Source organism: Chiloscyllium plagiosum, unplaced genomic scaffold, assembly GCF_004010195.1.
Source record: "Chiloscyllium plagiosum isolate BGI_BamShark_2017 unplaced genomic scaffold, ASM401019v2 scaf_8899, whole genome shotgun sequence".
In the NCBI taxonomy this organism is placed as follows: Eukaryota; Metazoa; Chordata; class Chondrichthyes; order Orectolobiformes; family Hemiscylliidae; genus Chiloscyllium; species Chiloscyllium plagiosum.
This window is the reverse complement of record NW_025215164.1, coordinates 23,120-37,490: the sequence shown is the minus strand read 5'-3', so window position 1 is coordinate 37,490 and position 14,371 is coordinate 23,120. Positions and strand designations below refer to the sequence as shown.

The 14,371-nt window shown below is 48.4% G+C and overlaps 1 protein-coding gene and 1 long non-coding RNA gene across 2 annotated transcripts; one reads left to right on the top strand and one right to left on the bottom strand.

The window, feature by feature from the left end:
- The first annotated feature begins 286 nt into the window (after positions 1-286).
- On the top strand, positions 287-1,610 carry LOC122548189 (phospholipase A and acyltransferase 3-like). Its single transcript, XM_043686732.1, has 2 exons — positions 287-637; positions 1,191-1,610. Exons 1-2 carry the CDS (start codon positions 302-304, stop codon positions 1,299-1,301), a joined length of 447 nt encoding a protein of 148 aa, XP_043542667.1. The 5' UTR covers positions 287-301; the 3' UTR covers positions 1,302-1,610.
- Positions 1,611-8,117: 6,507 nt separating this feature from the next.
- On the bottom strand, positions 8,118-11,402 carry LOC122548188. The gene is made up of 3 exons (XR_006311188.1): positions 11,152-11,402; positions 10,068-10,089; positions 8,118-8,942 (listed from the first exon to the last, which is right to left on the bottom strand). It is a non-coding gene; the product is annotated as an uncharacterized LOC122548188 (long non-coding RNA).
- Positions 11,403-14,371: the final 2,969 nt, after the last annotated feature.

Below are 14,371 nucleotides of genomic sequence, written 5' to 3'. Positions count from 1 at the left end.
TCCCATAGTGCCCAGGGATGTGCAGGTTAGGGTGGATTGACCGTGGGAAATTGTCCCATAGTGTCCAGGGATGTACAGGTTAGGTGCTTTAGTCAGGGGTAAATGCTGAGTAATAGGGTAGGGGACTGATTCTGGGATGCGGAGGGTCAGTGTGGATGTGTTGGGCCAAATGGCCTGTTTCCACACTGTGTGGATTCTAAGAGACGATGAGAAATAGCACTTGGGGCGAATGGGATGAAAGGTCACAGGGAGAAAGCAGGGTGAGGCTTTGGAATTGGACGGTCAGCCATGCTGGTGCTGGATGGTGGAGCAGGATGGAAGGGCTGAATGGCCTCCTATCTCCTGTGCTTCTCTGCGTCTGTCCCCAGGTGAGGTGTGTGATGCGGGAGTGGCCAGCCTGATGTCGGTTTTCACAGAGAAGGCCTGCATCCGTAAGGATCCCCTGGGCCTGGTGGTGGGCTGTGACCGTTACCGGGTCAACAACATCTTCGACGGCAAGATGGCGGTGCGTCCCACCCAGGAGATCCTCAAGGAGGCGGAGAGCAGGGTTGGGGAGGAGGTCGACTACAGTGTGCACTCGGCCAACTGCGAGCACTTCGTCACCGACCTCCGCTACGGTGTGGCCCGCTCCGGCCAGGTCAGTCCGTGTGCATTCGCGTAGCGCCCCTCAGTGACGTCTCCACCGCCCCGTGGGGGGCCCCGGATTCTCGAACGGCCCACGTCGGACGAGGGGGGGAGGGGATGTGAGGGTGTTCCCGGAGACAAGAGTGAGTCGGTGGGGATCTGGGGAGGCGGCTGTAGGCCCGGTCAGGTCGGGCCGAACGGTCTGTTTCCGTGCCGTCAACCTCACTCCTCTTCCCACTCCCACCCAAACTCCCTCCTCACTCACCGAGTGGGGGCAATGGGGGACAGTGTAGAGGGAGCTTTACTCTGTATCTAACCCCGTGCTGACCCTGTCCTGGGAAGTGTTTGATGGGGGGGACAGTGTAGAGGGAGCTTTACTCTGTATCTAACCCCGTGCTGTCCCTGTCCTGGGGAGTGTTTGATGGGGGGGGCGGACAGTGTAGAGGGAGCTTTACTCTGTATGTTACTGTTATGGTGTGTTGCTGATATCTCACGGTCTCTCACCATCTCTCTCTCTCTCTCTCTCTCCCCCTCCTCTGTCCGTCCCCTCTCCCCCTCGTCCCCAGGTGGATGATGTGATGGTTGCTGCCAAGGCTGCGGTGGGGGCGATTGCCCTGGGGGCCATTGCTGGGCTCTGTTACCAACTGGTGAAGAGGAGAGACAGACAGAAGGAGTGAGTGTGTCACCAGGAGGGGCCGAATGTCCTGGAGGCTCCCAGACCAGCGGGAGAGACAGGCAGCCGGGGACCGGACAGACACACAGACATCTGCGGGGTATCCACCACCCCCTTATACCCACCCTCTACTCCGCAATGAGACTACTGTGAGATCCAGCAGTCAGCCTGGGGGGGTGGGAGAGGGAGCGAGGGAGCACAGGGGAGTCGGTGTCGGGAGCTGGGAATTATCTGGCTCAATCTGGAGTAATCTGTCACCGGGCTATGTCTCTCTCGCTCTCTGTGACCAATAAAGGCTGTGTGTTTCTGTCTACGTGTTCTCTCTTTGGAAATCTACTGCCCTGCGTCGTACCCCCTTGAGATGCCCATCTCACACCCACCCACACTCCTCCTCCCACCCCACCCTAACCCAGACATCTGCTATTCATCTCCAGCCAGATATTAAGGCAGGCTGCATTCTCATTGCGATAATCTCAGTTATACTCCTGAACACACACACACACTCCCTCACATTCATACACATCCTCTCCCTCAGTCTCTCAAACACACACTCTCTCTCACACTCACACACTCTCTCCCTCACACTCATTCTCTCTCTCACACACTCTCTCATACACTCTCTCATACACTCTCTCATACACTCTCTCATACACTCTCTCATACACTCTCTCATACACTCTCTCATACACTCTCTCATACACTCTCTCATACACTCTCTCATACACTCTCTCATACACTCTCTCATACACTCTCTCATACACTCTCTCATACACTCTCTCATACACTCTCTCATACACTCTCTCATACACTCTCTCATACACTCTCTCATACACTCTCTCATACACTCTCTCATACACTCTCTCATACACTCTCTCATACACTCTCTCATACACTCTCTCATACACTCTCTCATACACTCTCTCATACACTCTCTCATACACTCTCTCATACACTCTCTCATACACTCTCTCATACACTCTCTCATACACTCTCTCATACACTCTCTCATACACTCTCTCATACACTCTCTCATACACTCTCTCATACACTCTCTCATACACTCTCTCATACACTCTCTCATACACTCTCTCATACACTCTCTCATACACTCTCTCATACACTCTCTCATACACTCTCTCATACACTCTCTCATACACTCTCTCATACACTCTCTCATACACTCTCTCATACACTCTCTCATACACTCTCTCATACACTCTCTCATACACTCTCTCATACACTCTCTCATACACTCTCTCATACACTCTCTCATACACTCTCTCATACACTCTCTCATACACTCTCTCATACACTCTCTCATACACTCTCTCATACACTCTCTCATACACTCTCTCATACACTCTCTCATACACTCTCTCATACACTCTCTCATACACTCTCTCATACACTCTCTCATACACTCTCTCATACACTCTCTCATACACTCTCTCATACACTCTCTCATACACTCTCTCATACACTCTCTCATACACTCTCTCATACACTCTCTCATACACTCTCTCATACACTCTCTCATACACTCTCTCATACACTCTCTCATACACTCTCTCATACACTCTCTCATACACTCTCTCATACACTCTCTCATACACTCTCTCATACACTCTCTCATACACTCTCTCATACACTCTCTCATACACTCTCTCATACACTCTCTCATACACTCTCTCATACACTCTCTCATACACTCTCTCATACACTCTCTCATACACTCTCTCATACACTCTCTCATACACTCTCTCATACACTCTCTCATACACTCTCTCATACACTCTCTCATACACTCTCTCATACACTCTCTCATACACTCTCTCATACACTCTCTCATACACTCTCTCATACACTCTCTCATACACTCTCTCATACACTCTCTCATACACTCTCTCATACACTCTCTCATACACTCTCTCATACACTCTCTCATACACTCTCTCATACACTCTCTCATACACTCTCTCATACACTCTCTCATACACTCTCTCATACACTCTCTCATACACTCTCTCATACACTCTCTCATACACTCTCTCATACACTCTCTCATACACTCTCTCATACACTCTCTCATACACTCTCTCATACACTCTCTCATACACTCTCTCATACACTCTCTCATACACTCTCTCATACACTCTCTCATACACTCTCTCATACACTCTCTCATACACTCTCTCATACACTCTCTCATACACTCTCTCATACACTCTCTCATACACTCTCTCATACACTCTCTCATACACTCTCTCATACACTCTCTCATACACTCTCTCATACACTCTCTCATACACTCTCTCATACACTCTCTCATACACTCTCTCATACACTCTCTCATACACTCTCTCATACACTCTCTCATACACTCTCTCATACACTCTCTCATACACTCTCTCATACACTCTCTCATACACTCTCTCATACACTCTCTCATACACTCTCTCATACACTCTCTCATACACTCTCTCATACACTCTCTCATACACTCTCTCATACACTCTCTCATACACTCTCTCATACACTCTCTCATACACTCTCTCATACACTCTCTCATACACTCTCTCATACACTCTCTCATACACTCTCTCATACACTCTCTCATACACTCTCTCATACACTCTCTCATACACTCTCTCATACACTCTCTCATACACTCTCTCATACACTCTCTCATACACTCTCTCATACACTCTCTCATACACTCTCTCATACACTCTCTCATACACTCTCTCATACACTCTCTCATACACTCTCTCATACACTCTCTCATACACTCTCTCATACACTCTCTCATACACTCTCTCATACACTCTCTCATACACTCTCTCATACACTCTCTCATACACTCTCTCATACACTCTCTCATACACTCTCTCATACACTCTCTCATACACTCTCTCATACACTCTCTCATACACTCTCTCATACACTCTCTCATACACTCTCTCATACACTCTCTCATACACTCTCTCATACACTCTCTCATACACTCTCTCATACACTCTCTCATACACTCTCTCATACACTCTCTCATACACTCTCTCATACACTCTCTCATACACTCTCTCATACACTCTCTCATACACTCTCTCATACACTCTCTCATACACTCTCTCATACACTCTCTCATACACTCTCTCATACACTCTCTCATACACTCTCTCATACACTCTCTCATACACTCTCTCATACACTCTCTCATACACTCTCTCATACACTCTCTCATACACTCTCTCATACACTCTCTCATACACTCTCTCATACACTCTCTCATACACTCTCTCATACACTCTCTCATACACTCTCTCATACACTCTCTCATACACTCTCTCATACACTCTCTCATACACTCTCTCATACACTCTCTCATACACTCTCTCATACACTCTCTCATACACTCTCTCATACACTCTCTCATACACTCTCTCATACACTCTCTCATACACTCTCTCATACACTCTCTCATACACTCTCTCATACACTCTCTCATACACTCTCTCATACACTCTCTCATACACTCTCTCATACACTCTCTCATACACTCTCTCATACACTCTCTCATACACTCTCTCATACACTCTCTCATACACTCTCTCATACACTCTCTCATACACTCTCTCATACACTCTCTCATACACTCTCTCATACACTCTCTCATACACTCTCTCATACACTCTCTCATACACTCTCTCATACACTCTCTCATACACTCTCTCATACACTCTCTCATACACTCTCTCATACACTCTCTCATACACTCTCTCATACACTCTCTCATACACTCTCTCATACACTCTCTCATACACTCTCTCATACACTCTCTCATACACTCTCTCATACACTCTCTCATACACTCTCTCATACACTCTCTCATACACTCTCTCATACACTCTCTCATACACTCTCTCATACACTCTCTCATACACTCTCTCATACACTCTCTCATACACTCTCTCATACACTCTCTCATACACTCTCTCATACACTCTCTCATACACTCTCTCATACACTCTCTCATACACTCTCTCATACACTCTCTCATACACTCCCCACACACACTCACCCTCACACACGCACTCATACTCTCACATGCACTCCCTCTCACATACGCACTCATAACACTCTCACACTCTCGTACATACTCACACAGACACACACACTCTTAAACTCTCACACACTCTCCCACCCACTCACATTCTCTCTCACACCCCATTCCCTCTCTCTCATTGTGCGCTCACAGACTTACCCCCCTCTCACATACATACACACACACATTCCCACACTGACTCCTATAGTACTCAGCTGAAAATGTGTTGCTGGAAAAGTGCAGCAGGTCAGGCAGCACCAAGGGAACAGGAGAATCGACGTTTCGGGCATAAGCCCTTCTTCAGGAATCCCTGGATGCTGCCTGACCTGCTGCGCTTTTCCAGCAACACATTTTCAGCTCTGATCTCCAGCATCTGCAGACCTCACTTTCTCCTCGAGGACTCAACCTGGCCCCAACTCCCCCAACCCCTTGAGTATATTGCAGCTTCTCCCCAAGACCTCGAAGACTCTGGGCTGGTCCATTCGCTCTCCAACCCATCCCCGGGGCTTTGAGAATGACGGGTGGGGTCTGCTAAAGGAGCCATTGGGGATTCTACCTGCTGCCCAATGGAGGGTAATGGCCGATTCTCAGACAGCGCCATGTTCTGCCAAACTCTTGAGAGTTCCTGTTGCCCACCATTACTACGTTCCCAATAACCTCCTTTCCTCTCCTGGTCTCCCAGCCATCAAGTCCAGCAGGGGGGGCAAGTGATGCCCAGGCAATCTCACAGAGGAGCAATTGACTGGGTGGGGCAGGCTGGAGGAGGGGGGCTGAATGGCCTCCTGTTGTTCCTGTGTGACAGGCTGGAGGAGGGGGGCTGAATGGCCTCCTGTTGTTCCTGTGTGACAGGCTGGAGGAGCAGGGGCTGAATGGCCTCCTGCTGTTCCTGTGTGACAGTCTGGAGGAGCAGGGGCTGAATGGCCTCCTGCTGTTCCTGTGCGACAGGCTGGAGGGAGAAGGGGCTGAATGGCCTCCTGTTGTTCCTGTATGACAGGCTGGAGATTGTGATGCATGTTGTGGGGTTTGGGAGAGAATGGCCTCCTGTTGTTCCTGTGTGACAGTCTGGAGGAGCAGGGGCTGAATGGCCTCCTGCTGTTCCTGTGTGACAGGCTGGAGATTGTGATGCATGTTGTGGGGTTTGGGAGAGACTGCGAGTTTGTTTCACAGAAACAAACAAACAGCTAAAAGGGAGAGACAGCCGGGATTCTGGAAACGCTAATCCGTGTTGGCATCCAATGGGAGAAACAAGATTCCACACTCGAGCTGTGGGGAAACCAAGGGCATAACATGTCAGAAACATCCACAACTCCCTCAGCACTGACCCTCTGACAGTGCCCGCTCCCTCAGCACTGACCCTCCGACAGTGCCCGCTCCCTCAGCACTGACCCTCCGACAGTGCCCGCTCCCTCAGCACTGACCCTCCGACAGTGCCCGCTCCCTCAGCACTGACCCTCCGACAGTGCCCGCTCCCTCAGCACTGACCCTCCGACAGTGCCCGCTCCCTCAGCACTGACCCTCCGACAGTGCCCGCTCCCTCAGCACTGACCCTCCGACAGTGCCCGCTCCCTCAGCACTGACCCTCCGACAGTGCCCGCTCCCTCAGCACTGACCCTCCGACAGTGCCCGCTCCCTCAGCACTGACCCTCCGACAGTGCCCGCTCCCTCAGCACTGACCCTCCGACAGTGCCCGCTCCCTCAGCACTGACCCTCCGACAGTGCCCGCTCCCTCAGCACTGACCCTCCGACAGTGCCCGCTCCCTCAGCACTGACCCTCCGACAGTGCCCGCTCCCTCAGCACTGACCCTCCGACAGTGCCCGCTCCCTCAGCACTGACCCTCCGACAGTGCCCGCTCCCTCAGCACTGACCCTCCGACAGTGCCCGCTCCCTCAGCACTGACCCTCCGACAGTGCCCGCTCCCTCAGCACTGACCCTCCGACAGTGCCCGCTCCCTCAGCACTGACCCTCCGACAGTGCCCGCTCCCTCAGCACTGACCCTCCGACAGTGCCCGCTCCCTCAGCACTGACCCTCCGACAGTGCCCGCTCCCCCAGCACTGACCCTCCGACAGTGCCCGCTCCCTCAGCACTGACCCTCCGACAGTGCCCGCTCCCTCAGCACTGACCCTCCGACAGTGCCTGCTCCCTCAGCACTGACCCTCCGACAGTGCCTGCTCCCTCAGCACTGACCCTCCGACAGTGCCTGCTCCCTCAGCACTGACCCTCCGACAGTGCCTGCTCCCTCAGCACTGACCCTCCGACAGTGCCTGCTCCCTCAGCACTGACCCTCCGACAGTGCCCGCTCCCTCAGCACTGACCCTCCGACAGTGCCTGCTCCCTCAGCACTGACCCTCCGACAGTGCCCGCTCCCTCAGCACTGACCCTTCGACAGTGCAGCAATCCTTGAGCACTGGCCTGTGGAACTTTCGCCTGCATTGTCTGCTGCCGGTTCTGTCTGAGCCCTCACTCTTTCCGTGAGAGAGACAGAAGGAAATTCTACCCACTCAGCGTCAACAGGTATGAGACTGGGAATATGGGATGGTCATTCAGCCCCTGAAGTCTGCTACCCCACTCAGCAATGTCATTCTCGTTAAATATTTGCAAATATACCTTAACCTTAGATTATTGTTGAAATAGCTCCACAGAGGCAGGTATCTTGTCACCAAGTCACCCTTTCTGTACACATGGAGAGTCCATGACACTGGTCCAGCTCCCTCAGAGCCAGCTGTAAGAGTGAGCTGAACCTCTGACAATTTTGCTTGTATCTGTCAGCCAGGGCTCCCTGATTAACTGCCCCGAACAAGGGAACTCACATTCCCTGAGAACTGAAAGAATTGTGGCTGCTGTAAATCGGGAACAAGATCAGAAATTGCTGGAAAAGCCCTGGGGTCTGAGGAAAGGTCACTCAATCCAAAACGCTTGCTCCGATTTATTTCCACAGTCGCTGCCAGACCTGCTCAGCTTTTCCAGCAATTTCTCTTTTTCTTTCACATTGTGGGAGATCCACCTTGTGACAATCACTCCAATTATATTTTTAAATGTAAATTTATATTGTCATGAGTAACCGAAGGAGAATAAATTGGATAAATATTGATAAAACCCAAAATCAATATTTTAAGGCATAAACAGTTTTCTCGTAGTAATGCATATTTTAAAAAATTTGTGCAAATATCTCTGTATATTTGTGAAAATATATGTGATTGACGTTTTTAACTATAGAATAAACATTTTTATCTTGGAATCTGGTTTGAAGGGTGCAATTGCTGCTGGGTACCACAAGACTCTCAAAGTCAGCGTGGGAGGATCGCAACTGTAGTCACCTCTTGACTACCCCTTGCCCTCATCGGCGGTGCTTGCACGCCGGGATATGTAGTTCAGGCACCGTCGCGTAGCTGTGGAAGGGGTGGACAACGGGACTACATTTCCCAGCAGGCCGCGCGTCTACCGGCGGGTCTGGACGTGGGGACTACATATCCCAGAGGGCCATGCGGTGGATCTTCCGGTCTGCTGAGACCATAGCAACGTGGTCCTTGGCAACCAGAGGACCCTGTTGGGGAATGGGAGAGATGGAAGATTAATCATAAATTATAGAAATAATGAGTGACTTTATGTCTATTTAAACTTATTGAGGGGACTGGTGTTTATCTGAAGGGTGAGGAATTTATTGATTTGAAGAGGAATTAACAGAAGAACATAATGAAGGATTAACTTTTTAAAGTGGGGCTGGGTGTTGGAAAAGGTTAAATTCTCCCTTGACATTAAATTAATAAATTATCTTCAAATTGGGAATTTAAACTCAGCAATTTGTAATACCAACTGCTCCAAAATCTTACAGTCAATCATTTAAAATCGCCAGCGAGGACAATTTAATGTCAGAAAGTTTAAAATGCAGAATTAAAATTACTACCTCTCAATAATTAATTTCAAATCAATAGTTGAAAATTACTGGTGTAGACAATTTAACATCAGAAAGTTTATTTAAAATATGGTATTAAAATTACTATCTCTAAATAATTAACTTTAAATCAATAGTTGAAAATTACTGATGTTTACAATGTAACATCAGAAAGTTTATTTAAATATTATCTTAAAATTAATATTTCAAAATGAGTAACTTAATGTCATTAGTTGAAAATTACTGGTGTAGACAATTTAACATCAGAAAGTTTATTTAAAATATGGTATTAAAATTACTATCTCTAAATAATTAACTGTAAATCAATAGTTGAAAATTACTGATGTTTACAATTTAACATCAGAAAGTTTATTTAAATATTATCTTAAAATTAATATTTCAAAATGAGTAACTTAATGTCAATTGTTGAAAATTACTGGTGTAGACAATTTTAATATCAGAAAGTTTAATTAAAATACAGAATTAAAATTACTATCTCTAAATAATTAACTTCAAATTAATAGTTGAAAATTACTGATGTTTACAATTTAACATCAGAAAGTTTAATCAAAATGTTGTACTAAACATAACATCTCTAAAGAATTACTTCACATCAACAGCTTTAAAATTACCAGTGTAGGCAATCTGACATCATAATCTTTCATCAAAATACAGAAATTAAATTAATAATTTAAATAATTAACTTCAAATCAATGAGTGAACTTCACCGCCAGAGACAATTTAACAACAGAAGCTTTGAAGAAATTATTACCATACCTGCACACACACAACATGGGTGCTGGGGGGGAGAAAGAAAGAAGAAAAAATAAAAAAAAAGAGAAATAGAAAAATAAAAAGAAAATAAAAGAAATTATTACCTCTAAATAGCGAACTTATATCCAATAATTTAAACTCAAGTGTGTTCACAATTAAAATAGAGGATTCTAGTTCCTGTTTTTCAATTTTAACTTGTAATTAATACCTTGAAATCACTAGTTATAGTCCAACAAGTTTAATTGGAAGCACTAACTTTCGGAGCGCCGCGCCTTCATCAGGTGGTTGACAACTTCCAGTTAAACCTGTTGGACTATAACCTGGTGTTGTGTGATTTTTAACTTTGTCCACCCCAGTCCAACACCGGCATCACCAAATCATGAAATCACCAGTATTGGCTATGTATCATCAAGAAATTAAAATGGTCAAAACAGAGAATCAAACTCAATCGATTTTAAGTCTATATTTTAACATTATCATAACAATTTTTGTTATCAATGTAAAATTATTTAAAATACAGGATCACAATCCAATATTTTATAGTAATTAACTCCAAATCAATTGCTTAATGTTTTTAATTAAAAATCGTTGAGAAATTTGATGCCAATAACTTTAAGCAGTTCGAAAACAAAATAAAAAAAAATAAATAACTATAAATCGGGAGCTAAAACTCAATGTTTAATACGTTACCATGAACAGTTTAACATCAGTAATTATGAAAATGGTAAGTAATCTTGATCGATAACTTGAAATAAATAATTTAAAATCAATAGCTTAAAGGGAATTCTTGAAAATCAATAATTTCATACCTGAAAAATAAAAGATTAATGTAAATAATACATTTAGTGGGTCAAATTAAAACCTAATCTGTGTTTTTGATATTAATAACATATATTGGTAACTTAAATCTGCAAATTAAGCCATTTAATTAGGTTGTCAAAAATATTTATGGTATCCCGTGGATTTAATAATGCTAGGAAAATCTCTGAATCATATCCTGGACTATAATATTGTGAAAGTGATAATTGTACCATGGTTTGCAACACTGTCTTTGTTTCATATTCTCATCTTTTTAACTACAGGTTACCTGAATTCGTCGTCAGAGTTCAATTGGGTGCAAATCCGCTGAGGGAGAGGTGGACTGGCAGAAAATCTCTCTGAGCTTCTGCAGCTTGGGCAGGTCTCGGGCTCCATTTTAATCTAAGAGAGCTATGCTGGGGGGAGGGGGTGGCAGGCAGAAGGCACAACACTGTGGTAATCAGTCGGTGGTCACTGGGTTGTACGGATTGGAATATTCCTGCTAGCTATCCCTGACACATTTCTGAGCATCCTGCTTGGGAGAATTACCCAGCAATTTTCGATAGTCAGTCAAGTTACATCCTTCTCAGAGGATCCTGCTGAAACAGTCCCATCGAGAGACACTGGGTCAGTTAGGACTATATTCACCTGGCAGTTTAAAAGAAATAGCGGGATGGGGGAACCTCATAGAAACCTGTAAAATTCTAACAGGAAAGGAGGCCGAAGGATGCACGGTGCCTCAGTGGTTAATACTGCTGCCTCCCGGCGCCAGGGACCCGGGTTCAATCCCACCCTCGGGCGACTGTCTGGATGGAGTTTGCACATTCTCCCCGTGTCTGTGTGGGTTTCCTCCCACAGTCCAAGGATGTGCAAGTTAGGGTGGATTGGCCGTGGGAAATTGTCCCATAGTGCCCAGGGATGTGCAGGTTAGGGTGGATTGGCCGTGGGAAATTGTCCCATAGTGCCCAGGGATGTGCAGGTTAGGGTGGATTGGCCGTGGGAAATTGTCCCATAGTGCCCAGGGATGTGCAGGTTAGGGTGGATTGGCCGTGGGAAATTGTCCCATAGTGCCCAGGGATGTGCAGGTTAGGGTGGATTGGCCGTGGGAAATTGTCCCATAGTGCCCAGGGATGTGCAGGTTAGGGTGGGTTGGCCGTAGGATAAGGGGTGGGTCTGGGTAGGATGCTCTTTGGGGCCTCAGTGTGGACTCAGTGGACCAAATGACTTGCCACGCTGTCGGGATTCTATAAACGAAAGGACATAATGTAAGGATAGTGGGGGGGGGGGGGGGTCAACCTGTCAGGACTGAGAGGTGGAGGAGTGACTTCACCCAGAGAGTGGTGAGCCTGTGGGAACTCTCTGCCACAGAAAATGGTTGAGGTCGAAACATTTTGTTTTCAAGACAGAGGTAGATGTGGCTGCTGTAGCCGAAGCAATCGAGGGCTACACAGGGGAGGCTGGGATTGGGGTTACTGAGTTTGACGATCAGCCATGATCATAGGGAGTGGCGGTCCAGGCTCGAGGGGCCGAATGGCCTAATCCTTCTCCTATCTTCCATATTCGTGTGGCCTTTCAACCAATCAGCACCCAGTTCCTGCCCCAGTGGGCGTTGTTTTTGTTCGCAGTTTGGCATTCCTGCACTCGATGACCTTTGGCTGCACCATGCCCTCTGACTGACTGTACCTCCGTCCTGGCCATTGGTCTCTGGTCCTGGCATCGCCGCGCACTTCTCGCTGTTTCTCCCATCAGACTCACCACCCACTCCACCCTGTTCCCAGTCAACACCCCCCTCCCAGCATGGCAGACTGCTCACTGATAGGGCGCAGGGGCTGTACAGATTTCAGCTAACACTGCAAGTTGTCTGATTATTGAATCTTAGTGGGGAATGTCATCCCTCCCCCACCTCAACCAGTTGCAGGGGGAGCTATTGGGAGGATACTCGACACCACTCCCCATCCTTCAGCATCCACTGTGACCGCGTTCCAGCAGTGAATCAGGAACTGGGATTTTGACAGCACACCCCATGAGAATCCTGGCCAAACCCAATTATTCTAAACAAGGATAGCAGACTGAGATGGTCAGCTGCTCAGCACTGTCAATATTTGTACCACAGGCACAGAGTTGCGACTCCACGCCCAATCTCCGCTTCAGTGCTGAGCATCTGGATGACTGGGCTCTCACTCTAATGCTGCTCCATTCCTGACCTTTCAGGAGTACTGCACAGTCAGTCAGTCCTGAGGGAGGGCTGCACTGTCAGAGGGTCAGTGCTGAGGGAGTGCTGCACTGTCGGAGGGTCAGCACTGATGGAGCGGGTACTGTCAGAGGTTCAGTGCTGAGGGAGTGGGGACTCTGGGAGAGTCAGTGCTGAAAGGGTGGGGACTGTCGGAGGGTCAGTGCTGAGGGAGCGGGCACTGTCGGAGGGTCAGTGCTGAGGGAGCGGGCACTGTCGGAGGGTCAGTGCTGAGGGAGCGGGCACTGTCGGAGGATCAGTGCTGAGGGAATGCCACACTGTCGGAGGGTCAGTGCTGAGGGAGCGGGCACTGATGGAGGGTCAGTGCTGAGGGCGCGGGCACTGTTGGAGGGTCAGTGCTGAGGGAGCAGGCACTGTCGGAGGGTCAGTGCTGAGGGAGAGGGCACTGTCGGAGGGTGCACCGCACTGTTGGAGGAGCCCTCTATCCAATGAGATCCTGTCTGCCCTCTCAGGGGTTGGGGTGGGGATGTAAAAGAACCCACGGCCACTATTGTAAGACGGAAATGGGGGAGTTGTGGCAGGGGAGCTGAGGTCCGATATTTATCCCTCACTAAGGGCGGACAGACTGGGTCACTCGTTTACTGCTGAGAGTGGGATCTGACTGTGCACAGGGAGACTGCGGCGTTTCCCACATTACAACATGTATTACGTTGGCTGGGGGGACATCCAGAGTGCTGTTTGCCAGCCCGCGCCAGGGAGTAACAGCGGATTCCCTCTGTCCCCCCCTCCCTCTCTCTCTCTCTCTCTCTCGCAGGCGACATGTCGTGCCAGTTGGCCAGATCCCTGCAGATCATCCGCTTTGAGAAGGATGATCACTCCTTCCACCTGGACACCCGGGCCTTGGAGAGCATTCTGCTGGGGGAGGCAGTCCAGGATCTCAACGTGGTGCTCCTGGCTGTGGCTGGGGCCTTCCGCAAGGGCAAATCCTTCCTCTTGGACTTCATGCTGCGCTTCATGTACAAGCAGGTAGTGGTACCTCTTCCTCCCCACACCGCCTCCCAAACCCCCTCCCGGTGTGGACACACGGTCGGAAACACAGACAAGTAACAGCTGACCGGGGAGGGCAGAGAGAGGGGTTGGGGGGGAGGGGGGGGGTGGGATTCCCGATCTACGGGCATCAGGCAGCTGGAGACACGGCCCCCAGTGAAGGGGAGATGGGAATCGGGATGCACCAGAGGCCGGGATTGGAGGGACAGACCGAGATAGGGAGGGGGTGTAGGGGCTGGAGGGGGTTACAGGGATAGGGAGGGGGTGTAGG